This window comes from Mandrillus leucophaeus, unplaced genomic scaffold, assembly GCF_000951045.1.
Source record: "Mandrillus leucophaeus isolate KB7577 unplaced genomic scaffold, Mleu.le_1.0 Scaffold639, whole genome shotgun sequence".
Classification (NCBI taxonomy): Eukaryota; Metazoa; Chordata; class Mammalia; order Primates; family Cercopithecidae; genus Mandrillus; species Mandrillus leucophaeus.
In genome coordinates, this window is record NW_012106908.1 from 654,326 (window position 1) to 681,403 (window position 27,078).

Genomic DNA, 27,078 nt, shown 5'->3' on the forward strand with positions numbered 1-27,078 from the left:
TTTTAATTCCAGAAGCTCTGATTTCTAAGTTATTTATCTCTTTTTTCATTTCCTGGATTGTTTTAGAAGTTTCTTTATGTTATTTTCAACCTTGTCTTGGATCTCATTTAGTTTCTTTACAATCCATGCTTTGAATTCTTTTTCTGTCATTCCTAAGTTTCCATTTTGGTTAGGGACCTTTGTCCTTTGGTAGTATCATTACATTCAACTTGTTCTCATGGTGCTAGAATTCTTGCACTCGTTCTTTCTCATCTGGAGATGCTGGCACTTCTAGTTTTTGTAATTATTTTCGTGTGGGTAGGATTTTTTTCTTTTTCTTTCTTTGTCAATGATGTTATTATTTTCTTTCCCTTTCCATTTTATCCCCTCTCTAAGGAGTATGACTGTAGAGTATGCTGGGTAGGGTTTTTTGGCTTTGCTTTTATAGCCCTATGCACTTCTTTTGGTGGGTTTTACATTGAGCTATGCAGTTTGACTTACAAGCCTGTAGATGGCACTTATAAGTAAGAGCCAGCTGCAGTCAACATGGCTGGGTATATACTTGATCCTTGTTTGCTGGTGGAAGCTCTCTGTTGCCTCAGGCAATGGACTGAGTTGTGGAATGCACAATGGTCTGAGCTCCCTCAGACCACTGTGGGAGGGTCATGAAGGGTGGGGCTGGACCAGGTAGGTCCCCTAATGGCGCGCACAAGCACCAGTACAGAGGGAGAATCCAGTGGGCAGCCACCAAGCACCCAGAGGTATACCTAGGCATGGAGCTGGGAAGCCTCCTCAGCCCCAAGTTCTCTGCCCAGGAATTGAGGGTGGCCTAAATGCCTAATCCAGGGGAATGGGTGTTCCAGATGCCTGGAGATCTGCCTGGGTATGAAACAGAGAGGGCCCCCTGCACCACAATCTCTGCACAGGAGGGATGGAGCAACTCAGGCTGCCGATTCAGGCAAGCTGGTGCTTCGAGTGCCTGGAGATCTGCCTGAGCATGGAACAGAGAGGGCCTCCCTGCACCAGGATCTCTGCTCAGGAATGGTAGGTTGGGTCAGACTGCTAATCCAGGTGAGTGGGTGCTCCAGATACCTGGAGATCTGCCTGGGTGTGGAGTAGAGAAGGCCATCCTACACCAAAATCTCTGCACAGGAGGAGTGGAGTGACTCAGGCTGGTGATCCAGGCAAGCTGGTACTCTGATTGCCTAGAGATCTGCCTGAGCAGAGAGGCCCACTGCACCAAGATCTCAGGGGAGCAAGGTAGGGCACCCAGCAATGGCACACACAGATCACTTCCAAGTCACGAAGCATGTGTGTGTGTGTGTGTGTGTGTGTGTGTGTGTGTGTATAGTATTATTTAAAAAAATCAGTAAGCTAAGGTTAATTATTTATTCAAGAAAGAAAAATTATTTTTATAAATTTAGCATAAGTCTACGGTGGTTATAAGTCTACAGTGGTGTACAGTAATGTTCTAGGCATTCACATCTTCTCACTACTCACGCACTGACTCACCTAGAGCAACTTTTATCATTGTGAAAACAAAGATTAAAAATCACTATGTGCCAGATATTGTGCTACATAGTAGGGACAGACTTTTTAATAAGACATGGCTCCCACATTCAAGAATTTCATAGTCTAGTAAAGAAGAATAAATTGGAAATAGAGTAGCACTAGGTAAAAAGTTCAACAATAGAAGCTTATACAGAATTCAGCAGTTACGGCAGTGAAACAGTAAGTTCCACAATGGGCAGTGTGATAAGGCTTCCCAAAAGAAGTGACTTTTAAAATGTGTCTGCACACAGACATGTCATGTGGCTTCACAGGGCAGACAGGAACAATGGAGGAAAGTCAGAGAAGTCAGTCGATTAGAGGCGGGCAGTGGAGGGTTTTGTAAGCCACATGGGGAGAGCTGCTCTTTCTCTAGGGGCTCTGATAGCTAATATTAACAGTTAACAACTACCTGTCATTTATTAAGCAGCTAGTATGTGCTAGAGATTCTAAACCACCATTCATTTGCTCACAGCAACCCTATATGATGAGTGGCAGTAGTTACATGTGAAGATATAAAGAAACTGCAGTTGAGTGACTGGCCCAAAATCACACAGCCAATAAGTGACAGAGTTGTACCCAGGACTTGTACATAGATCGTGCTTCGAGAGAGTGACATGCAGAGATGGATTTACCATGAAGCTAATGAAACTTAAATTTCAGGGTTCCCCAGTTGCTAGATGCCTGTGAATGCTGGGAGTTGTCATGATTGAGGTAGAGAGGGGAAGCTGGGGTATAAACCAGAAAGCATTTCTGTGTAAGCATTTCTGGAAACTTGCCTGATGACATCTCAGAAGAAAAGTTCTGGCAGTTTTTTTGTGGTTTATTTTCTTCTTGTAAATACTCACTTTTGTAATTGAACATTATATGTCTGAAAGATGAGAAGTTCAACCATCAGAGAAGGCTACATGAAAGAAAATAGCATGCTTATAAACAACTCCATGCAGTTTCACACTGCCGAATCATGGCATGAGGAGAGAAAAGTGACAGGAGTTTAGACTGATCAAAACTGTTTCTTGAAACATTCTAAGGAATAATGTATGTGTAATTATATACTATTCTGAGGAATTTTGACTTTATCCTATCAGAGATTCTCAACCTCAGCTATAAATAAGAATTGGTATATCTGAGGAAGGGCTGAAATTTATTTATTTATTTATTTATTTATTTATTTATTTATTTATTGAGATGGAGTCTCACTCTGTTGCCCAGGCTGGAGTGCAGTGGCACGATCTCGGCTCACTGCAAGCTCCACCTCCTGGGTTCAAACCATTCTCCTGCCTCAGCCTCCCAAGTAGCTGGGACTACAGGCACTCGCCACCACACCTGGCTAATTTTTTGTATTTTTAGTAGAGATGGGGTTTCGCTGTGTTAGCCAGAATGGTCTCGATCTCCTGACCTCGTGATCCCCCTACCTCAGTCCCCCAAAGTGCTGGGATTACAGGCGTGAGCCACCACGCCTGGCCATATCTTTATTTTTTTAAAGCTCCATAAGTAAGTCAGATGTACAGCTAGGAATGCTGTAAGCAATGAGAAGCTATAGACAGATTTGAAGTAAGGAAGTGACATAATCAGATGTGCATTTTCAAAGGGAATTCCACTTTAAATAGGTGGGAGGAGAGACTTGTAGTCCAGGCAAGAGATGATGTCTTTTAATGACTGCCTAATAGTTAGTCAAGTTAAATTTTTATAATTCTGTTATGCATTATTTATGTTTCTAGGGATGTATATGTATTCACCATTACTCAAAAGAAGTACATCTTTTGATGTTCTTTTTGTTGTTGTTACTCTAGTTTTTCACTAGGACAGATTCCCCAGAGTGATTCTGTTGAGTCAAAGGAAATGAGTAGTTTTCATTCCTGCTTGTAAATTATTATAATGGTTGCAATCCATTCCTAGAGTTGACTTCCATGTGGTGGGCCAAATAGGAACTTTAGAATCATTTTCTAAAGTTCTAAAAAACTATTTGAATTTTGATTGATTTTATTTTGAAATTAGCAGTAAATTATCAGAACAATGCTCACATTGTATTTATGGTAACCACTCACTCAGTAACTAAATTTGTCTTTCATAGATTGATGAACTCCCAGAGGGAGCTGTGAAGCCTCCAGCAAACAAGTATCCTATCTTCTTTTTTGGCACCCATGAAACGTAAGTTAGCAAAAATAGTTCCAACAGCTCTAACTTGACTCTGCTATGCTACATTGTTATGGATGATCTCTGACATCTTACATCTTGTTAAAATCATTATAATCAATTATATAAAATTACCAAACTTAATAATGTATTTTTCTTAATGTAAATAGTTTTCGTGATAGAAGTCTTTATGACTAAAACCATATCTGCTTTTGAGTATCATTTGTGTTTCTGCTTAAATGTTGGTCATCACCCAGAAGTCTCCTCTAGGACACTTTTAAGTCCTAGAATGGTTTCTGTGCCACTCCCAGTAATTTCTTGTGTTGCTCTTATATATTTCCCTTCCAGAGAAATTTTTTCCATTCATGTTTCAGAGAACAAAGGTTATGTTCTCTCAGGCTGTTTCACCTTGTTGGGCCCTCAAGGAAATATACCACCTTTTTTAGGTTTTCTGACTGTATTTGTTGGTGTACAGACTACACTGATGTAATAAAGGAACCTAGAAATACAATGTCTCAAATAATATAGAAGTTTATTTCTTTCTTTTGAAATAATTCAGAGGTAGGCAGGTAGATTGGGGTAGGTAGACTACTTTGTTCTAGGGACCCGAGCTGCTTCTGTTTTCCTGTCATGTCATTGAGTGCTAAAACAAACAAACAAAAAAAACTGACTCAGCAACACATGTGCATCTTGCAGGCAGTGAGGAGGAAAGAGAAGAGGTGAAGAACAAGTAGTTCCTTGTAAGAAAATGACAAGGAAGTTACATACAGTAGGTCTTCACTTAAGTGGATAGATTCCTGGAAACTGCAACTTTAAAGGAAACATCAGACAGCAGGCTGTCAACTAACATCTTTTTGTTCAGTGTTGTCACAGTTTCCAAAAACCTATCAACGTTAAGTGTGGACTTACTGTGTATCATTTACGCTTGCATTCATTCTAGTGACAAGAACTTGGTCATGTGGCCACATCTAGCTACAAGGAAAGCTGAGAAATAGTCTCTAGCTGGGCAACTCTGTACCCTGCTTTATCCAGTATAGGAAAAAAGAAGAGCATGAATACTGTGGAATAGTTGGCAATCTTTGACACACTGGGAATGGATATGGTTATTTACAACAAGAAAACAAATGGAACAGAAATTGGAAATGTGGAGAAAAGCTAAAAACTGTCACAAAATTTTAAAGTCTTCAAATTCAGGGTCATCACTTATGTTCATCTGAATGTTAGTAGAGCCTAGCATGAACTTTCTTAGCTTGTTGTCTCTGCCACCCAACATCTTCCTCATTCTTATCTTGAAAGAGTCAGGAGAAGCCTCTCAAGACAAATTTTTTTTCATGTGAGAAATAATTGTAGTTTCTTTCAGGAAGTTTTATTTACTTTTATATTATTTTTATGTAATAGACATTATGGACTATGCAACTGATCATGTTTTCCTCCTTAGAGAGGTTTCTAGAAAGCTTAGAAATAAGTTTTACCTATAATAAATGCATAGGGCTCTATGATGCATATTTTTGCATTTTCCTTATTTCCCCCTCCCCATTTTGTTTTTGTACCATTGGTTTGATTTTTTTAGAACCCATCTCCAAGTGATCTGGTTGTACTGTAGTCCATATGTGATTTTTTGCTGGTTTGATCATCCAGAGGCAGATTTAAAAATACCTGGGGGAGAATGAACTTCAAAAAACCTGTCATAACATTGGTTCTGTTGAACTTAGTTACTAAGTATTGGGTGTCCGTAAACCTGAGATTATACTTGCCATAGCAAGTATGAATGTTCACCCTCTCCAAAGGCAGAAATTATGTCAGTGTTTCTTACTCTTACTTACACAGTGCTTAACACAGTGCCTGGCCCATAGTAGGTGTTTAAAAAATAGCTGTTGATTAAATTAAAATTAGTTAAATGATGCAGGGGAGATATGTGAAAAGTGGTGTGAGCTTAACAAGAAGGCTATGTTTGGTTCAGCTAAAGGAGTACCCTAGGCAGGACCAGAATTTTCCTCAGAACATGATTTTGAATCTGTTCTTATTCTGACATAGGTGACTGGAACCCCAAGTTCTTCTGCTTCATGTAACATAAACCCAGTAGTTTTAGTCTAGACAATTTTCAAGGAATCCTTAACATGGAAAAATATGTCATCCTCAGTGCATTTAGCTTTGAAAAAATGTATTTTCTTTTCTACGCTTAAAAAATTTTAAAACATATGCAGTTAACCAATTGAGAGAGGATTTGATTTATACAATCATCTGTAATCCAGAAAAAACAGGGTTGTTTATCAAAAAATTACAACTTGTTTTAGAATAGTTCATTCAGGCTCCCTCTTGCCAGCAGTAGCTAATATGGCCAGTTGTCAGTTAAAGTCATTCTTGCGGAATGCTAGTAAAAATGTATCATTTATTCATAAAAAGAATGCTTTCTGTTCTCTGTAGCATGAAGACATCCATCTCGTACATACAAAAGTGGTATCCAAAAGTGGGACAAGATAAAAATAAAGAAGGCAAAAATTGTTAACTCTTTCGTCAAAAAATAATGACCATTAGCCTTGACTCTTGTGGCATTATTACAGTATAGGCAGCTGAGTGCAGTGGTTCATGCGTGTAATACCAGCACTTTGGGAGGCCAAGGCGGGAGGATGACTTTAGCTCAGGAGTTCAAGACTAGCCTGGGCAATATAGTGAGATCCTGTCTCTACAAAAAATAACATTAGCCAGGCGTGGTGGCTGTAGTCCTAGCTACTTAAGAGGCTGAGGTGGGAGGATCACTTGAGCCTGGAAGCCAAAGCTACAGTGAGAGACCCTTTCTCCCCTGCCCAAAAAAATAAGTATGGGCAAGCTCTGGTTAGCATCAAGTAGCTGATGTGAATACCAGGCACCTTAGCCCACAGTTATTTCTTAAGCATAGTGTCAAAGACTGGGGAAGGTCAAAAGCTAGTGTCTAATAATTCATGACAAATTCCTCTAAAAGTGAAGTTGCCATACACAAAGTCCATTTATTGTGTTCAGTTTATCAGGCAAGACTTTGACTTTTTTTTATTAAGATGTCCAGTAATGTAACAAATTATTTCTGGGTTCAATGAGGTGGAATCATGCTGACTGAGCAATGAAAGGTGAATACTAAGGAAAAGTTTGGTGCTTCTTAAACCGCTCTGGGGTCAGCAAGCTTACCCAGGTGTTTTAATGAACTTGAAGTTTTTGATCAGCTGGACAATGCGAGGGATCAACACTGAGACCCAGGCAGAAAATGGAATTTACAGAGATCAGTAGTAAACTGTTAACCTCTTGTCTGAAAGTTTTCAGTATCTTCTCTTTACTGATAATTTCCAAATTTACATCTCTGGCTTACACCTTTCCCCTCTACTCCAGAGTCCTCTCTCCAACTGCCTGACATCTTCACTTGGATGTCTTAACTGGATTTTAAATTTTGGATTTTAAATTCAAAACTGAGTTTTTTGCCCCCAAATATTGTTCCCCCCCAAAATATTTCAATTTTGGTAAATACCAACTCCGTCTTATTTCTCAGTCTAAAACCTTGGAGATGGCCAGGCGCGGTGGCTCACGGCTGTAATGCCAGCACGTTGGGAGGCCGAGGTGGGTGGATCATGAGGTCAGGAGATCAAAACCATCCTGGCCAACATGGTGAAACCCTGTCTCTACTAAAAATACAAAACTTAGCTGGGCATGGTGACACATGCCTGTAATCCCAGCTACTCGGGAGGCTGAGGCAGAAGAATCGCTTGAACCAGGGAGTCCAAGGTTGCAGTGAGCCGAGATCGCGCCACTGCACTCCAGCCTGGCGACAAAGTGAGACTGTGTCTCAAAAAAAAAACAAACAAAAGCAAAAAAACCTTGGAGCTATCCTCAACTCCTCCACCCTTTCTCACATATGCCATATCCAGCCCATCAACAAATCTTGATGCTCTTTCTTGAGAATGAATTCAGGATCTGACCACTTCTTACCAACAGTACTGTTTACACCCTGGTTCAAGTCACCATCATTACTTCAGAAGCCTTCTAATTAGTCTCCCTGCTTCTACTGTAGCAACTAAGTCTTCAGTCTGTTTTCAGTACAGCAGCCAAAGTTATCCTATTAAAACATAAATTGCCACTTCTCTTCTCAAAACCTTTAATGGCTTCCCATCTCACTCAAAGCCTTTATAGTGGCCCTCAAGGCCCTAAATCATCTGTGCCCCCATTCTGTTAACCTCTCTCACACTGGTCGTCCAGAAATGAGTGTGTCACTCATTTCACTCTGGCCACACTGACCTCTTCTGTTTCTCAAACTTACGAGGCACTCTTCCTCTCCCACCTCAGGGACTTTGTACTGCTCTTTCTTCAACCTGTTCTTTTCTTCTCCAGGTAACTGCATGAGTTGTTCCTTCACTTTCTTTGTTCTGTACTTAGCTGTTCCCTTTGCCTTCCTTGATCTGTGTATCTGTAATAATAAAATCCACCTCCTATTCTTCCCATCCTTCTCTGCTTTTTTTTTTTTAGCACACATACTATATATTTTATTTATCTTTCTATTGTCCAAGCCCCCACCCCTGCCACTATAACATATGCTCCAAGAAAACAGAGATGTTTGTCTCTTTGTTCCCTGTAGCTCCTCTGGAATAGTGCCTGACACATTGTATTAACAAATGTTCAATCAGTGTTGTCGAATGAAGGAATATGTGAATCTCAGTTTGAAAAGTAAGCTCTAGGGGTGTCAGCCAGAACTGTGGCCTAATGCTAAAGACTCTGATTTGAATGCTCAGATCTATTAGACTCAGAATTTGTTCTAATTTCTTTCTTTTTTTCTTGGTTATGATTGATTTAGGATGTGGTTAAAATTGGATAAGAGTCTATCTGCTTTGTCACTTCTAATTTTTTCCTTACTTAGTGCCTCATTAAACACTAACATGATTTTTTAATTTATAGAAATAATAGGCCAGGCACGGTGGCTCATGCCTGTAATCCCAGCACTTTGGGAGGCCAAGGCAGGCGGATCACCTGAAGTCAGGAGTTCAACATCAGCCTGACCAATGTGGCAAAACCGCGTCTCTACTAAAAATACAAAATTAGTCGGGTGTGGTGGAGCATGCCTGTAATCCCAGATTTGGAAGGCTGAGGCAGGAAAATCGGTTGAACCCGGGAGATGGAGGTTGCAGTGAGCTGAGATCACACCATTGCACTCCAGCCTGGGCAACAAGAGCAAAACTCCATCTCAGAAAACAAGAAAGAAATAATAGTGAATAAATACACTACCGTAATACAGTAGTACCTGCTTTATCTGTAGGGGATACATTCCAAGACCTCCATTGGATGCCTAAAACCATGGATAGTATGAACCCTATATATACTATGATTTTTCCATCTGATAACAGAGATAGCTACTAAGTAACTAGTGGGCAGGTAGTGCAAATATGATGGATATGCTGGACAAAGGGATGATTTATGTCCCAGGTGGGATGGAGTGGGCGTGAGATTTTATCGCACTACTCAGAGGGGTGTAATATTTAAAACTTAAGAATTGTTTATTTTCCACTGACTATATTTGGACCACAGTTGACCATGGGTAACTAAAACCACAGAAGGCAAAACCACAGTTAAGTGGGGAAGTACTATATAGAGAGTTAAAATCTTTTTTTCATTCTAGTATTTATATTTTTACTGTGAATTTCATAAAACCCTTACCTATGGTAACGTTAGCATAGATAAATCTTAGTTTAAGATGATGATTTAAGTGGCCAAAGTAGACATATTTAGTTCTAATTATGTAACTAAAAATTGGTTTTTAAATGAAGATATTGATAATTTAAAATCAAAGTAGCACAATTCAGGTGGCTGTAGGCTTAACTATCCATTTTTTCTGCCTTGAAGTATGTGTCTAAAACACCTTGTAATATGTGCCTAACTTGAAGGGTGTGTATGTACTTTACATTTGTTTGCTATGATATGCTCTGACATCTTCATTGATACTGATATTTAAAATATCTTACCTCTGAAGGTCAGTGCGTCAATTATATTTCTAATATATCTCTACAGTGCATTTCTAGGTCCCAAAGACCTTTTTCCATATAAGGAGTACAAAGACAAGTTTGGAAAGTCAAACAAACGGAAAGGATTTAATGAAGGATTGTGGGAAATAGAAAATAACCCAGGAGTAAAGTTTACTGGATACCAGGTAATGGTTTACTTCGTTGTCACTTGCTATATCTCATTTCTTTGGTTTTAATACTCTTTCAGATCTTTCTTATATGTCCTTTCTACTAATAGTAGTTACCTTGAAGTCAGAATTCTTTTTGACTCCAATAGCATTTTGGATTAAATGTAATTCTTAATCAGAAGGGTTCAGATCAGGTGTCCATTGGAAAATTCAGTTTGACAGCCCTTTGTTTTTCACAATCTTCCAAGTAAGTGGAACCCTTTCAAATTAAAACAGAGTAGTTCTTTTCAGTGTTTGTTCTTTGCTATTTTTTCAAAAATGTAATGAGCTAATATTTTATTATTTCTTAGGCAATTCAGCAACAGAGCTCTTCAGAAACTGAGGGAGAAGGTGGAAATACTGCAGATGCAAGCAGTGAGGAAGAAGGTGATAGAGTAGAAGAAGATGGAAAAGGCAAAAGAAAGAATGAAAAAGCAGGCTCAAAACGGAAAAAGTCATATACTTCAAAGGTTACTAAGAAGCTTCCCATTGTTATTAATGTTACATGCATTTTCATTAAACAGTTTTAGATTATTTTCCATGTGTTTATTGAGTACATAGAAAAATACTAAATTCTATGGAGCCTCTGCCTTTAGAGACAAAATACAGCAGAGGGAAGTCAGGTAACCTTAGATATTAGAGCGATCTGACTATTGACTCTTTAGGGCTGATTTGGCCCTGAAAATACCACCTTTTTAGTTGGAGGGGGACTGTTCTTTAGTTAAGGCTATATGAGTAGCTTTGCCTCCTACAATAACCTCCGGACAAGCTCTAAAGAATTGAGAAATGTAGGAGACACAATATAATTCAAGACTGTGTCTATGTACTATATGTATAAATGCATCACATGAAACTTAACTATGGGGTTCTAAGAAATGCATCATTAGGCAATTTTGTCATTGTGCAAACAATATAGAGTATACTTTCACAAACCTAGGTGGTTCAGCCTATCACACATCTAGGCTTTGTGTATGTGGTCTGTCACTGACCAAAACATTACTATGTGACATGACTAAAAAGATATATTTTTACTTGACATTCTGCTTCAAAGAATGTACTTTGGCTCTTTATTTATTCAGTTCTTTTATTTCCTGATCACCTAGTCTATTCCAGACACCAGACTAGGTATACAGTGGTGAGCAACTCCATTCCTGCCCTCACATAAATTATAGTACAATAGAGAGTGGGGGTAGCACACAGTGATCATGTAAATAATAAATTGTGAAAGGGTGTGAAGGAATTCAGTGGGAGCAGGGGGACCTAAAATAGTTCCCCTATTTTAGATAGGGTGACCAGGGCTTTTTGAAAACGTGTAGTTTATGCTGAGACCTGAAAGAAGAGAGTGGGAGAAGCAGCCATATATGGCAGAGGGAAAGGAATGTAGCAGCAAAGCTCTGAGGCAGGGAAGAGTTTAGCATGTTTTTCCTGTATTGAAAGAAGGTGTGGCTGGGGAATCATGACCAAGGGGGAAAGGCTGGCAAAGGCCTAATAATGCAGACTTGTAGGCCATAATGAGAAATTTGGATTTTATTCCAAATCTAACAATACTTGAAGGTTTTAAACAGAGGAATGACATGATCCTAGATTTACAAATTGAAAGTCTAGGTTTTTTCATGTGGTAATTCAGAAATACAATTGAAAGAACTCTGAGATTGTGAAAATTATTCTCCTTTTAGAAACTGAAAGCAAGATAAATGGATCCTTGAAGACCAGAGATTGGTACAGGTTTCACTATAATTGGTCTGTCATATAATTGAATACCTGGATAAATTACTTCTATTTAAATTCTGGTATTTAGTGGCTGAATATACTTAGGAAACTCTAAAAACAAGTACCTAGAGTTTATTAGACTACCAGCATTTTATTTTGGCAGTATATAAAATCTTTCCCAACTACCCAACTGGCATACAGGCAGAATTGTGTGAATGCAGCATTATTTCCTGTGTACCTAATGAAAAACATGTGATTGCCTTGAATGGGGATAAAGTTTGCAAATGACAACAAAGTAATTAGAATTTTCTTTGTCAGACTTTATCTTCCATTGCAATTATTTTTTAAGCTGAATTTCTTTTAGCATTTTGAACTTCATTTAAACACCTACTTGAATTGATTTTACTTAATTTACGATTGCCTGCTGAGCTTCCACCTAATGTGTTGTGCAACCCTAAATTATTTAAGCTACCTAATGTTGCCTAGGCATTTAATAGTGTGGATATGTGGCTTTTAAATGCCATTATTTTATTGCTTGTTAGAAAGACCAGAAGTAATGGGGCTCCACCTGGGTGGACTTAAAATTTAAAGCAGAGAAAGGGTAAAGACACACTTAGCTTACTAATGTTTGTCTATTTTAAATTAAGGGATCGTTTCCTTTGCTTTCCTTGAAGATTACAACTTCATGATCATTGAATAGCCTTTTGGCTGGGCACAATGGCTCATACTGGTAATCCCAACACTTTGAGTGGCTGAGACAAGTGGATCTCTTGAGCCCAGGAGTTTGAGACCAGCCTGGGCAATATAGTGAGACCTTATCTCCACAAATAATAAACAAAATTAGCCGGGAGTGATTGCTCACACCTGTAGTCCAGCTACTTAGGAGGCTGAGGTGGAAGGATCGCATGAGTCCAGGAGGTCCAGGCGAGTAGTCAGCCATGATCATGCCACTGCCCTCCAGCCTGGGAAACAGAGTGAGACCCTGTCTCAAAAGGAAAAAAGAAGAATAGCTTTTTATTTTTAATATCAATGAAATAACCTAGCATAATGGTTCTCAAACTGTTACATGTTTTAGAATTACATGGAAGGCTTATAAAGACAAGCTTACATTGTTTGACAAGCTTGCCACTTTTAATAGTTATACTATATTTTTTAGGAGAAAAAAAAGTTTTTTACTTTTACTATCATTCTTGATCTTAACTGGAAACACTCCACATTTGTATCATTAAATCCCTGTTTTCCCTTCTTGTAAAAAGTAAAAATCACCACATTTTAACGTGACATTTTAGGCTTGGTTGGTAGTTTCAGTTAAGTAAAATAGAAACATTTTTGAACCCCATCCCCAGAATTTCTGTTTCAGAAGGTCTAGGGTGGGGTCTAGGAATCAAATTTCCAGGTGAGGCTGATCCTACTATCTGGGAACCACATTTAGAGAACCACTCACCTAGCGTAACTTCATTGTTCACTTTGGCTTCCCAATTGCTTCCTTTTTAAAAAACAAATACGGTGATTTTTCCTTTTTTTTTTTTTCTCTTTTTTTTGAGACAGGGTCTTGCTCTGTCACCCAGGCTGGAGTGCAGTGGTGCAATCTCAGCTCACTGCAACTTCTGCCTGCTGGGCTCAAGCTACCCTCCCACCTCAGCCTCCCCAGTAGCTGGGACCACAGTCGTGCACCAACCACCACACACAGCTTTTTTTTTTTTTTTTTCATTTTTAGTAGAGACCAGATTTTTATCTTGTTGCCCAGGCTGGTCTCAAACTCCTGAGCTCAAACAGTCTGCCTGCCTCAGCCTCCCAGAGTGCTGGGATTACAGGTGTGAGCCACTGTGCCCAGCCAGTTTTTCTTTATGTCTATTACTTAGAGTTGAATAGTCTTCCTTTGCATGGAAAATTAATGGCTCACAAACTTTTTTTTGCTACATTCCAGTTGGGTAGAAGGAAAGGCCCCACACCTGTCTCCTCTACCTCACCTAATTTCAGTTTTCTAAGGAAAACGCTCGGTAATCATAATGAAAAGTCATACTATAGCAGATTTAAGGGAGATTATATGTCTTCTCTCTTTAGCAGTAAGGCTATGGATTATTCATATTTGAGTCATAACAGATACTGGAGAATTATAGGTCAAAAATATTTTGTGTACAAATTATTTACTATATACAATAGGACTAATGAGAGGCTCACAACAAACTAAACTGGCATTAATAAACCACCAGTAATTTTAGTTTAAAAAAAAAAAAAAGCGAAAATCAAACACACAACCAATTTAAGACCACACTGATGAAACAGAGTCCTTCTCCAAAATTACAGGAGTTTCAGTAATCTGAAGAACTTTTCAAGGTTACCGAATAGAGCTTAGCAGCCAGATTTCTTCACAGAATACTGAATGTTGTGACTCATTAATAAAACTTTAGTAATGCCCTAATTCTGTTCTGTATATCTCAAATACATGCCAAATTGTAATACTTATAAACTATAAGGTTACTCATAAAGATCCTTTATGAGCATTATAAATTTTAGGGAGTTGTTCATTATTATAAGAACTACTGGGGGCCGGGCACAGTGGCTCACACCTGTAATCCCAGCACTTTGGGAGGCCGAGGCATCCAGATCACAAGGTCAGGAGATGGAGACCATGCTGGCTAACACGGTGAAACCCCGTCTCTACTAAAAATACAAAAAACTTAGCCAGGCATGGTGGTGGTTGCCTGTAGTCCCAGCTACTCAGGAGGCTGAGGCAGGAGAATGTTGTGAACCTGGGAGGCGGAGCTTGCAGTAAGCCGAGATAGCGCCACTGCACTCCAGCCTGGGCAACAGAGTGAGACTCCTTCTCAAAAAAAAGAACTGCCTATGGAGGACTATTATTTGAAAATTACTATATAAAGCAGTTGCTACATTTTAACAATTATACTATAAGGAGAAAGCTTTTCACTTTTACTGTTGTCATTCTTGATCTTCACTTGAAATACTCCACATTTATATTATTAAATCCCTGTTTCCCTTCATGTAAAAAGTAAAACTCACATTTTAAACTGACATTTTGGGCTTGGCTGGTAGTTTCAGTTAAGTAAAATAGAAACAGTTTAATTATATATTCTGCCACACAGCTAGATGATGTTTTCTCTTTTTTTGTTTCTTGTTTTTTTGAAATAGTCTCACTCTGTCACCCAGGCTTGAGTGCAGTGATGCAATCTCCACTCACTGCAACCTCCACCTCCCAGGTTCAAGTGATTCTCCTGCCTCAGCCTCCCAAGTAGCTGGGATTACAGGCTGCCCACCACCACACCCAGCTAATTTTGTATTTTTAGTAGAGACGGGGTTTCACCGATGTTGGCCAGGATGGTCTGAAACCCCTGACCTCAGATGATCTGCCCACCTCGGCCTCCCAAAGTGCTGAGATGAAAGGCATGAGCCACCGTGCCTGACTCCAGTTAATTTTTATAGTTTTAGTAGAGGCAGGGTTTTGCCATGTTGGCCAGGCTGATCTCAAATTCCTGACCTTAGGTGATCCACCCACCTCATCCTCCCAAAGTGCTGGGATTACAGGCATGAGCCACCATGTTTTCTCTTTGAAAATTGCATTTTAAAAAACTGATTTTCTGAAGAAGCTTCAGTTTGCTCATTCGTTTCTGGAAGACCAGAAGTAACTTGGCAAAATCAGTTTTGCCTTACCTCTTACTTGCAATGTGCGTGAAGATTCTTAAAATATCTCAAAGAGGAAGTGTAGAAAAACACTATATTTTACTTTCTTAAGGTGCATAATTGGGGCCAGCTTTCTATAATTTTAATGCTATGCTGCCAAGCAACTCTTGAGGCAAACTAATTGTATTTTCATCTTCCTCTAGAGTTCATCTTGTTTTCAAATGCAAAATGACAAGGAAAAAGGACTGGTTCACCATTATAGCCTTGAGTTCTTAAATAACTCTCCATAATTGAAAAGAATAGTTTATATCAAACAGTTTTGTCAAGATGATTCTGGGTATCCCACCAGCCAAACAACTTCAAGAGGTGTTCAGCATGAATATCTGTATATTCTCTTGGATAGTTCACCTCACTTCTTTCAATTTCCACTACTATAAAATGATGGGGAGGACAAGATGACCTTTAGGGTACCTTCCAGTTCTGTAGCCTTCTTAAGGTGGTATCCTTCCAGCTGTATTTATTCATCGACAGTATTCTGGGTACATTAATCTTCATTTTCTGCTTTTAATATCACATTGCTGGAAATAACTAAGAGGTCATCTAGCCCACTTCTGCTTCCTTTCCAGCTAGTTAAACTGAGGCACAATGAGGTGAAATGATTTGTCCAGTGTCACCTAGCTGAGCCTTGGCATACTGCATGTTGTGTCAGTATATCCTCTATCAACCACTAAGACTAGATGCAAGTCAGCTATTTCTGTGTCTCTTACTTGTACATTTGGATTTCTGGGTTTGACTATAATATTTAACTTGTCTGAACATTTAGAAATCCTCTAAACAGTCCCGGAAATCTCCAGGAGATGAAGATGACAAAGACTGCAAAGAAGAGGAAAACAAAAGCAGCTCTGAGGGTGGAGATGCGGGCAATGACACAAGAAACACAACTTCAGACTTGCAGAAAACGAGTGAAGGGGTAAGGATGTGCTTATGATTTCTGTTACCTTCTATTAGAAGACATTTTGCTTCAGATTCAGCATTAATATGTCAACATTAGTAAACATTGTGTTAATAAATGGAGAAGTATTCTCAGCCTATTATATGCATCCACTCAGCTCTTTAATATAATCAATTTAATTCTTAGAGTCTGAGAACAAAAGAGCCAAGTGAGAATTACACCTGCCTGTCAATTTGGAACTCTATGAACAGGTCTATTATTCTTTATACTAATTTTAGCAACTTTAGAGTCTTTTTAAAGTACAATGTGAAATACTGAAATTATGAAATGCCACCTCAAAATTCAACAGTTGTATTTCTTTTCTCACAAAATCAATGACATGTTCAAAATAGAGTATTATGTACTGCTGCTTCTTTCCCAGAAGCAATGTGTAATTCAGTGTGCCCATGAGGACTTTAAAAATGCAAACAATGTTTGAATATTGATATTTAAAATACCCCCAGGGACAAATTTGTCTATGTTGACTCTTCATAACTTTTGTTAACCTTTGTTAACTTCAAAGCACAGGTAAGTCCACCTTTGGAAAAAACTGTTAGTGAAGGCAAATTTTGCCCCCATTGCATTTTATCCTCTATGAAGACTGGTTAGACAATGTTAAATCATTTAAAAATAATGACCTAAGAAATTTATCTGGTTTCAGCTGAGTTCTTGCCTATTCATGTCAGTCCTGTTTACCTCTCAACTCTTTTCTTCCTTCATCCCAGTTATCTATAATTACTCCAAAGTATTATGATTCTGATTGTTCTCTTATTCCTCTCACCCAGGTCAGCCCTACTCTATCCTCTGCTTATCTTCATCCTCTTGACTTTTCTCTAATAAGTAGTCCTCTATCACTGCTTTTGCCAGCAGCCTTCCCAGGGACATATACCTGCTAACAGTCACTGAGAACTTGAACACCTGGCTCACTTGATTTTCTCTTTATTCCACCTGCTACCTGTACGTCAGGTAGCTTCAACATGCAAATAGCAACAACTCCAACAATTTCTCTTCCCTTTACTACCAAACTTATTTCTAGATGCACTTCTCATGACAAAGGAAGAGTTGTCCTACCCCCTTAATACTCAGAGTGTGGTCAGTGAACCAGTAGCATCAACATTATGTGGGAGCTTGTTAGAAATGCAGAATCTCAGACCTGCCCCAGACTCCAGATTCTGAATCAATCTGCATTTTAACTCAACCCCAAGTAATTCATATGCAAATGAAAGTCTGAGAAGCACTAATTTACATCTGTCTATTGTCATGGTTCAGAATAGTATCTCCTCCTGTTTTCTCCAAGGCACACCCAGTCATTTGTCCCCTTCTTCTGTACTACATCTTCTTTTCCACTGGCTCCTTCCCCTCTGCCTATAAACAGCCTAAGGTCTCCCTTAATCTTGACAATACCTCCCTTCAATCTTATATTCTACCCTTTTCACGTTTCCCTTCATCTCTAAACTTCGTAAAAATAATGATCTTTTCTCCCAGTCTCCATTTCCTCTCCTCCTCCTCATGACTTAGCCCATTGCACTCTTATTTCTTCTTTGACCACTTCATTGAAATTCCTCTTGTAAAGGTTCCTAGTGATCCTCTTCTTGCCCAATCCAATGTCTCGTTTAGTCTTCGTTTTCACCTCTGCAAAATTTAATTCCATTAGACATATCTCCTCCTGAATTTTCTTCCAGGTTACCAATCTCTTCTGCTTCCTCTCCCTGTTCCTTCTTAGTCTCTTTCTAGAGCTCCTTTCTTCAGTCTGACTTGGCACACTTCTATTCCACAACTTCTTGTGTTCATCTTATCCATTCACATGATTTCAACTTTACTGATGACGTTTTCATTCTGTATATCCTATGCATTGTAGATTCATTGTTCTAACCACTAATAAAACCATTTCTTTTTGAAAGCACCTTAGAACATAATAGCTGCTACTAGCTAGCACCAGTAACCTGCGTGGCACATATTGTGCGTGCTCTGCATACATTATCTCATTTAATCCTCACACAAACTTCAGGAGGTAGGTGCAGGTATTGCTTTTGCTTTTTAGTTGGGGAAACTGAGGCTGAAAGAATTGGCCTAGGATCACACAGCTAGTAAGAGCTTAAGTGGGAAGCAAGAGCCTATTTTTAATGATATATTTGTTATATACTAAATAATATATATAAATATAAGGTTATAAAGCTATAAAGTGACCCTACCGCTGAACCTAAAAACTGGAACATCACAATTAACTTGTATCTATTTATGTATTCTTTCCAGTCCCTCTTCCTACCCAGAGATGAGCACTAATGTTGTATTATTTCCTTTTCTTTTTAAAATGTTAGCCCATACCTAACATATAGGTGTATACTTAGCAGTGTATTGTTTAATTTTGCTTATTTTTAGCTTTTTAAAAACTTACGACATTCACTCAGCACTGTTTTCCTAAGATTCCTTCATGTGGTTATGTGTAGCAGTAGTCTATTTTAACTACTGTATAATATTCAGTTTTGTGGGTATACCACAACTTATTTATCCAGTCTCTTGGGTTGTTTCCAGCTTTTTGCAATTTTTTTTTCTTTTTTCAAAATGGAGTCTTGCTCTGTTGCCCAGGCTGGAGTGCAGTGGTGTGATCTTGGCTCACTGCAAACTCTGCCTCCCAGGTTCACGCCATTCTCCTGCCTCAGCCTCCCGAGTAGCTGGGACTACAGGCGCCCGCCACCACGCCCGGCTAATATTTTTGTATTTTTAGTAGAGACGGGGTTTCACCGTGTTAGCCAGGATGGTCTTGATCTCCTGACCTCGTGATCTGCCCGCCTCAGCCTCCCAAAGTGCTGGGATTACAGGCGTGAGCCACCATGTCCGGCCCCCGGCAGTTCTTATAATAATGAACAACTCCCTAAAATTTATAATGCTCATAAAGGATCTTTATGAGTAACCTTATAAATTAGTTGTAAGTATTACAATTTGACTTTTTGCAATTATTATGAACTGTGTGACTCTGAGCATTCTCATGCGTGTCTCCTAGTATACATGTACACAAGTTTATTTAGCGTATGTAACTAGAATTGAAAATACTGACTTGTGAGTTGATGGATTTTAACTTTACAAGATAATGCCAAATTATTTTCCTTAGTAGTTGGACATTCTTACCAGAGGTGTAGAAGAGTTCCCTGTGATTAACTTGGCATAGTCAGGCTTTTTAATTCTTGCCAATATAGTGAGTATAAAATGGTCATTATAGTGCTAAGTTATAATTCCCTGATTAATGATAAGGTTGAGCTGCCTTTCATGTTTATTGACCACCTATGTTTTCTCTTCTGTACAGTGCTTGTTTTGGGTTTTGCCCATTTTCTTATTGGATTTCATTTCTTACTGATTTGTAGGACCTCTCTACATATTCTGGCTTCTAACTAACATGGATCGTCACATTTCTTGCAGATATCCTCTCTGAGTTTATGGCTTGTCTATTCAATTTCTTTCTGATTTTTTAGTGAACAGACTTTTTAAATTTTATTGTATTGTAGTCAACTTTATCAAACTTTCCTTTTTATGGCTAGCATTTTTCTGTCTTGTTTAAGCATAACCACTTGAACCAGCACCATTTATTGCATTGTCCTTCCTTTTCTCTCTGATCTGCAGTGCATCTGTCATAAATTCATAGGTCTCTCTCTGGCTTCTCTATTCTGTTCCATTGGTCAATACCACACTCTCTTAATTACAGTAGCTTTATAATGAGTCCTGATATCATGTAGGGCTAATTGCCTACTTTTAATTTTCAAATATTTAATAGTCATGATCTGGGATAGAAGTTCAAGGAAGGTCTTTTTTTCTTGATGAGAGAATTTACATATGCTAGTAAGAGTAATCCAAGTCAGAAATGATCACGAAATGATAATGTAAGAAAGAATTGCTGAAGCAGTGTCCTTTAGAAAGCAAAAAGGTAGGACCAGGCGCGGTGGGTCACACCTGTAATCCCAGCGCTTTAGGTGGCCGAGGCAGGTGGATCATGAGTTCAAGAGATCGAGACCATCCTGGCCAACATGGTGAAAATACACCATACTAAAAGTACAAAAATTGGCTGGGTGTGGTGGTGCGCTCCTGTAGTCCCAACTATTCGGGAGGCTGAGGCACTAGAGTCGCTTGAACCCGGGAAGTAGAGGTTGCAGTGAGCCGAGGTTATGTCACTGCACTCCAGCCTGGCGACAGAGCGAGACTCTGTCTCAAAAAAAAATGAAAGAAAGAAAGAAAGAAGGTATAAGATCTGGTGCACATCTGGAGGGGTTACCTTGGTTCATCCATTAAATTGGAAGGAAAGGCAGAGTATTTGGGCACAGATACAGGTAAGTAGATACTTGGGGTGAGAGCTTGTAGAAATTCTTACCTGATTGCTTCTATTTTCTTACGGAACAAGGTTAGCATTTGAGGCTGAGAATAGGAAAAAATGTTGGAAGATTCAAGAGGAGGAAAAGGTACAAAATAGTCATTTAGAAGAATAAGAGAATGAATGAACTTGGGAAATGAAGTTGAATTGCCAGGCAATACTAAAGGCTTGCTTGAGGCCATTGGTCTTGAATTTGAAGTGAGAGCGGTCACAATGGCTGTGTTTTTCTCCAGGCATATTCAATTATGCAGCCACAGAGAGGACAGACAATTGAATTTAACTAGAATGAAGGTTTTCCCAGAGAGTAGGGTAAAGAGGATTAGAAGCCAGGGAATCAAGGGATGTATACAAGGATTATAACAATGGACCATGGAATCCAACATGTGTTAAGAGGAAAGATGTAAATGAGGAAGGGATAGAGTCAACAAATTTTAAGTATGACCTGGAAATACAAATGGTGATAGAAGAGTGAGGTATTTGAATAGAATCGTGGAAAGGTTGCAGTAGTTGCCGATGACAGTGCAGGTGCTACTATATTTCCAGTGGGACACTTAATTCTTCATTGTAAGAGCACTGTCTACATCACAAGACATTTAGTATCGATGACCCCATGCATTAAATGCCAGTAGAACCCCAGATTTCTTAATAATAACCTAAAATGCCTACATAATTTTGCTTTCAAAACAGTGGCTTAGGACAGTGTTTCCAGTTACTCCCAGTGGTTGTGAATCACTTGTCTTCAGAAAGAACCATGGACTCTGGGAGGCTGAGGTGGGCAGACCACCTGAGGTCAGGAGTTTGAGACCAGCCTGGCCAATATGGTGAAACCTTGTCTCTACTAAAAATGCAAAAATTAGCTGGGCATGGTGGTACACACCTGTAGTCCCAGGTACTCGGGAGGCTGAGACATGAGAATCGCTTGAACCTAGGAGGCAGAGGTTGCAGTGAGCCAAGATCGAGCCACTGTACTCCAACCTGGGCGACAGAGTGAGACTCCATCTCAAAAAAAAAAAGAAAGAAGAAGAAAGGGAGAGAGAGAGGGAAAAAAAAGAGAAAGAAAAAAAAAGAGAAGAGAAACCATGGGAGCGAGTGACTGAGGTAGGGTCTTAGAAGACAGGATCTTTGGCAGAGAGGACACCAAGGAACTGAGATACCAGAATGTTAGAAAGATAATCTATGTGGATATTGAAATCACAGGAATTATGATGAATGACAGAGGGCCAGAAGTGAAATCTTTAAAGAGTAAGGAGAGTAATCCAGGGAGTCTATAGGTGATTGCAGTAAGGAGGGGAGTAGCTTACACTGAGATTCAAAACTGGGAGGCTTTTATTTTCAGGAAATGTGGGGCACAACGGAGAGAACGAATAGCTTATAAATAGTAAGGAGGAGCAAGAAAGACACCTTCTCCACCTTCAAGGCAAGTAGTAGTATAAGAGCTGTGGGAGAGAACAAAGCTACCATTTGAGAGGGTTAAAGGGAAAGAGGCAGCACTGCCCTTAGAAGAAAACAGGTTTAAAACAAGTTGTTGAGTGGAATATCTTGGAAATCCGAATTGGGAATATAGGAGTTTTGCTAATGGCTAACTGTGGTTTTCAGGGGGCCCAGTAGAAGAGATTAAAGAATGGGGTGGGGAGTTCTGTTAAGAAATAAGGCCATAAAAGGATCTGTGCAAAGCTGACTGGGGATGTATGTCCAGAAAGTGATGGGTGCTCTGGAGCCTATCTTGTAGTATCCAAAGTAAGCGAGGATAAAGGGCATAATAATAAAAAGCCTGATGGTCTCAAAGCAGATGATGCGTTGATGTTACGCGTATTGTAAAGGGAAAGAAGAGATTTTTACGAGGTCCCTTTTTGCTCCCAGAGGCTCTCTGAGTACTTCTTCCCTCCTGCCACTAGCAGCAGGAGGCAGAAAGGAGCAGGCACCCTTATCTAGAATACTTGGAGTTCCTTTGATTCATATGGATAGAAGGTGGAAGTTACTCATCTGTGGCCAGGAGGACACCATGCACTGATTGGCTTACACCTGCTGTATTAGTTATCTATTGCCATGTAGCTGAAACCTAGCGACTTAAAGCAGCATTTATTATCTCACCTTTTCAGGACTCATCAAGAGTCCATGCAGGTGCAACTTGCTAAATCCTCTGTCTCTGGGTCTCTTGCAAAAGAAAGTGAGATACCAAAATGCAGTCCAGGTGTCAGCAGGGACTCAAATCATCTTAAGGCTCAACTGGGGATGGATCCTCTTCTAAGATCACTCAAATTGTTCCCGGCAGGATTCAGCTCCTCACAGTTGTTGGACTGGAGGCCTCAGTTCCTCATGAATTATTTCCCAGGGGCCTCCTTTGATGCTTTGCCCCACGGATCTCACCATGAGGCAGCTCATAACATGGCAGCTGGCTTCATCAGAGTAAGCAGTAAAGTGTCAGCAAGAGAGAGTGCTGGCAAACAGAAGTCAGTCTTTTGTAACCTTCTTAGAAGTGACATTCCATTACTTTTGCTTCATTCTGTTTATTACAAGCAAGTCACTAGGTCCAGCCCACACTCAAGGGGCAACGATTACACAAGAATGTGATGTAGAGATACTGGAGGCAGGAATCATTGGAGACTATATCAGAAGGCTACCCATCCCTAAACCAACTACTGATACAAGAGGATTAGAACTGGCTCACACCATTCAGGTTCTCCACACCCCTGGAGCTGGATTCAGGTCCCCAAATCACAAGACTACCACACAGCTATGGCATCCATCTGTAGTCCCAACTAGGGCTGAGGCGGGAGAATTGCTTGAGCCCAGGAGGGCTGCAGTGAAAGATACTAGTGGTGGGCAGCCTTGTCTGGTGCTGACGATTGCCTGGCAGTCAGTGGAGGGGAAAGTCTGAGAATCGTGCAGTATCCGTAAATTGAGACTTACAATTTCTAATTATTCCAATATATTTACTAGAGATTATTTGGAAAACAGACCCTCAAATGACAATAAAGTCTTAAATCATTTTAAAAAAAAAGGCTCCACACAATTGGAGGGAGGGACAGAGGATAGAATAAACATTGGGATGATAGCTACAATGTTTACCCTATTTACCATGTGGCCATGCCTTTGTTCTTCTGACCCTGAACCAGTTCTTTCTACAATATAGTGGCTGCCCCCTTATATCTCTTCAGTGCCCCACAAGATTAAGTCTGAGTTCCTTATTCCATCATATAATGCCTTTCACAACTGACCCCAGTTTATCTTTGCAGTCTTACCTCTCACCGTTTACTCTCATTTATTCTTGGTCTCAGGACCTCTTTAATACCATTAAAAGTTTGTTTGTTTGTTTGTTTGTTTGAGATGGAGTCTCGCTCTGTCGCCCAGACTGGAGTGCAGTAGCACAATCTTGGCTCACTGCAACCTCCGCCTCCTGGGTTCAAGCGATCCTCCTGCCTCAGCCTCCTAAGTAGCTGGGATTATAGGCACTCACCACCACGCCCGACCAATTTTGTGTTTTCCGTAGAGTTAGGATTTTGCCACGTTGGCCAAACTGGTCTCGAACTCCAGACCTCAAGTGATCTGCCTGCCTCAGCCTCCCAAAGTGCTTGGATTACAGGCGTGAGCCACTGCACCCGGCCCCGTTTAAGGGGCCTGTAATCTCAACACTGTGGGAGGCCAAGGTGGGTGGATCACCTGAGGTCAGGAGTTCAGCACCAGCCTGGCCAACATGGTGAAACCCCATCTCTACTAAAAATACAAAATTAGCTGAGCGTGGTGTCATGCGCCTGTAATTCCAGCTACTCAGGAAGCTGAGGGAGGAGAATCGATTAAACCTGGGAGGCAGAGGTTGCAATGAGCTGAGATTGTGCCACTGTACTCCAGCCTGGGCTACAGAACGAGATTCCGTCTCAAAAAAAAAAAAAGTTATTGAGGGCCCCAAAGAGCTTTGTTTTTATGTGTTATTGTTAATGATATTTATTTAATTAGAAATAAAAACAAATTTTAAAAATACTTAATTCATTTAATATAATAAATCCATTACTTAAATAGCATTTAAATAGCATTTTTATGAAAATAACATTTCACAGAAAAGTTTGCAGAATGACATTTTTACATTTTTGCAAATCTTTTTGATGTCTGATTTGATAGAAGACAACTAGATCCTCATATCTATTTCTGCATTCTCTTTATTGTAATATGTAATTGTGGTTGAAGGTATATGAAGAAAATCTGTTATTATACAGATATTTAATTGAAAAATGGAGATTTGAGTATCTTAATAGTCTTGCCCTTTTTTTTAACTTCTATTTTAGGCTCAGGGGTACATGTGCAGATTTATTATAAAGGTTAACTCATGTCATGGGTGTTTGTTGTACAGATTATTTTGTTATCCTGGGTTCTAAGCCTAGTATCTAATAGTTATTTTTTCTGATTCTCTCCCTCCTCGCCTTTACCCTCAAGTAGGCCCTAGTGTCCATTGTTCCCCTTTTTGTGTCCATGAGTTCTCATCATTTAGCTTCCACTTATAAGCAAGAACGTGCAGTATCTGGTTTTCTGTTCCTGTGTTAGTTTGTCAAGGATAATGACCTCTAGCTCTATGCATATTCCCACAAAAGACGCACTGTCACTCTTTCTCATGGCTGCATAGTATTCCGTGGTATGTATGTACCACTTTTTCTTTATCCAATCTGTCATTGATGGGCATTTAGGTTGATTCCATGTCTTTACTATTGTATAGTGAGTGCTGCAATGAACATTCGCATGCATGTGTCTTTTTTTTTTTTTTTTTTTTGAGACGGAGTCTCGCTCTGTCGCCCAGACTGGAGTGCAGTGGCTGGATCTCAGCTCACTGCAGGCTCCGCCTCCCGGGTTTACGCCATTCTCCTGCCTCAGCCTCCTGAGTAGCTGGGACTGCAGGCGCCTGCCACCTCGCCCGGCTAGTTTTTTGTATTTTTTTTAGTAGAGACGGGGTTTCACCATGTTAGCCAGGATGGTCTCGATCTCCTGACCTCGTGATCATCCCGTCTTGGCCTCCCAAAGTGCTGGGATTACAGACTTGAGCCACTGCGCCCAGCCGCATGTGTCTTTATGGTAGAATGATTTATATTCATTCGGGTATATAACCAGTAATGGGATTGCTGGGTTGAATGGTAGTTCTGTTTTTAGCTCTTTGAGGAATTGCCATACTGATTTCCACAATGGTTGAACTAATTTACACTCCCACCAACAGCATATAAGCATTCCCTTTTCTCTGCAACCTTGCCAGCATCTGTTATTTTTTGACTTTTTTTTTTTTTGAGACGGGGTCTTGCTCTGTCTCCCAGGCTGGAATGCAGTGGCTGGATCTCAGCTCACTGCAAGCTCCGCCTCCTGGGTTTACACCATTCTCCTGCCTCAGCCTCCCGAGTAACTGGGACTACAGGTGCCCACCACCTCGCCCGGCTAGTTTTGTGTATTTTTTAGTAGAGACGGGGTTTCGCCGTGTTAGCCAGGATGGTTTCGATCTCCTGACCTCGTGATCCGCCCATCTCGGCCTCCCGAAGTGCTGGGATTACAGGGTTGAGCCACCGCTCCCAGCCGACTTTTTAGTAATAGCCGTTGATTTGTGTGAGATGGTATGTCACTGTCGTTTTGACGCGTTTCTCTAAGGATCAGCGATACTGAGCTTTTCTTCATATGCCTGTTTGTCTAGCACTTTGAATAGCTTTCCCCCATTTAGAAAATATAGATTCTCTGAATTACTTGGGTTTTCCAAATATTAACCCATTTCAGTACAAAATATTTTTAATCACATTTTTAATATCACTACCTATCTCATCAGAAAAGTCTTTAAGTATTGGGGCCAAGTTTGGTGGCTCACACCTGTAACCCCAGCACTTTGGTAAACTGAGGCAAGAGGATAGCTTGAGGCCAGGAGTTCAAGGCTACAGTGAGCTGTGATCACACTGCTACACCCCAGCATGGGCACCAGAGCAAGACCCTGTCTCTAAAAAAAAAAAGTCTTTAAATATTGGAAAACTATCAGTCATGGAGGATTTGAAATTCTAGTTTTCACTAAACACTCAAATTTTATCATTGGCAAAAAATAGTTGTTTTTCTGGAAGTAATAGGTTACTTATTATAACGTGCCAAATTGCTGAGTCTGCAAAGCCATATTGAATATCATCATTCCTTCATATCAAAATGTTACTCCTTGAAAAGATCCTTACGGCTTCTATTGCTTCATAACTTCTGCTTATAGTGTTCTGGGTATCCATCAGCTTTGCTGCCACCCTACAGCCTCTCAGTGTGCCTCACATTTAGATACCTCCAGAGAGAATCTGATCGGATTCTCCAGCCATTATCTAATATAGGGATGCATGGCAACCAGTGCATAAGGAACCACTTGTGGCTACTTACTCAGAGGAGACGTCAGATCTAGGAGACAGTCAGAGTACCATGTCCAGAATGTATACCATGATGAATTAGCAAGATGTAGTTTTCAATACATGGATGCAAAGTGATTATGGTATGAGAATTTTTTAATCTCAGATTTTGTAATTTGCTTTTACAGAGCACCCATTTGACAGCACC

The 27,078-nt window shown here is 39.9% G+C and overlaps 1 protein-coding gene across 1 annotated transcript in view; it reads left to right on the top strand.

Annotated features, from left to right (window-relative positions):
• Positions 1-27,078, top strand: part of LOC105554291 (hepatoma-derived growth factor-related protein 3) — a 75,550-nt gene that overhangs the window by 22,495 nt on the left and 25,977 nt on the right. The window contains exons 2-5 of the mRNA XM_012000688.1: positions 3,602-3,678; positions 9,682-9,820; positions 10,153-10,311; positions 16,014-16,160. Of these exons, the coding sequence (XP_011856078.1) occupies positions 3,602-3,678; positions 9,682-9,820; positions 10,153-10,311; positions 16,014-16,160 (522 nt within the window). The remainder of the gene's footprint in view (positions 1-3,601; positions 3,679-9,681; positions 9,821-10,152; positions 10,312-16,013; positions 16,161-27,078) is intronic.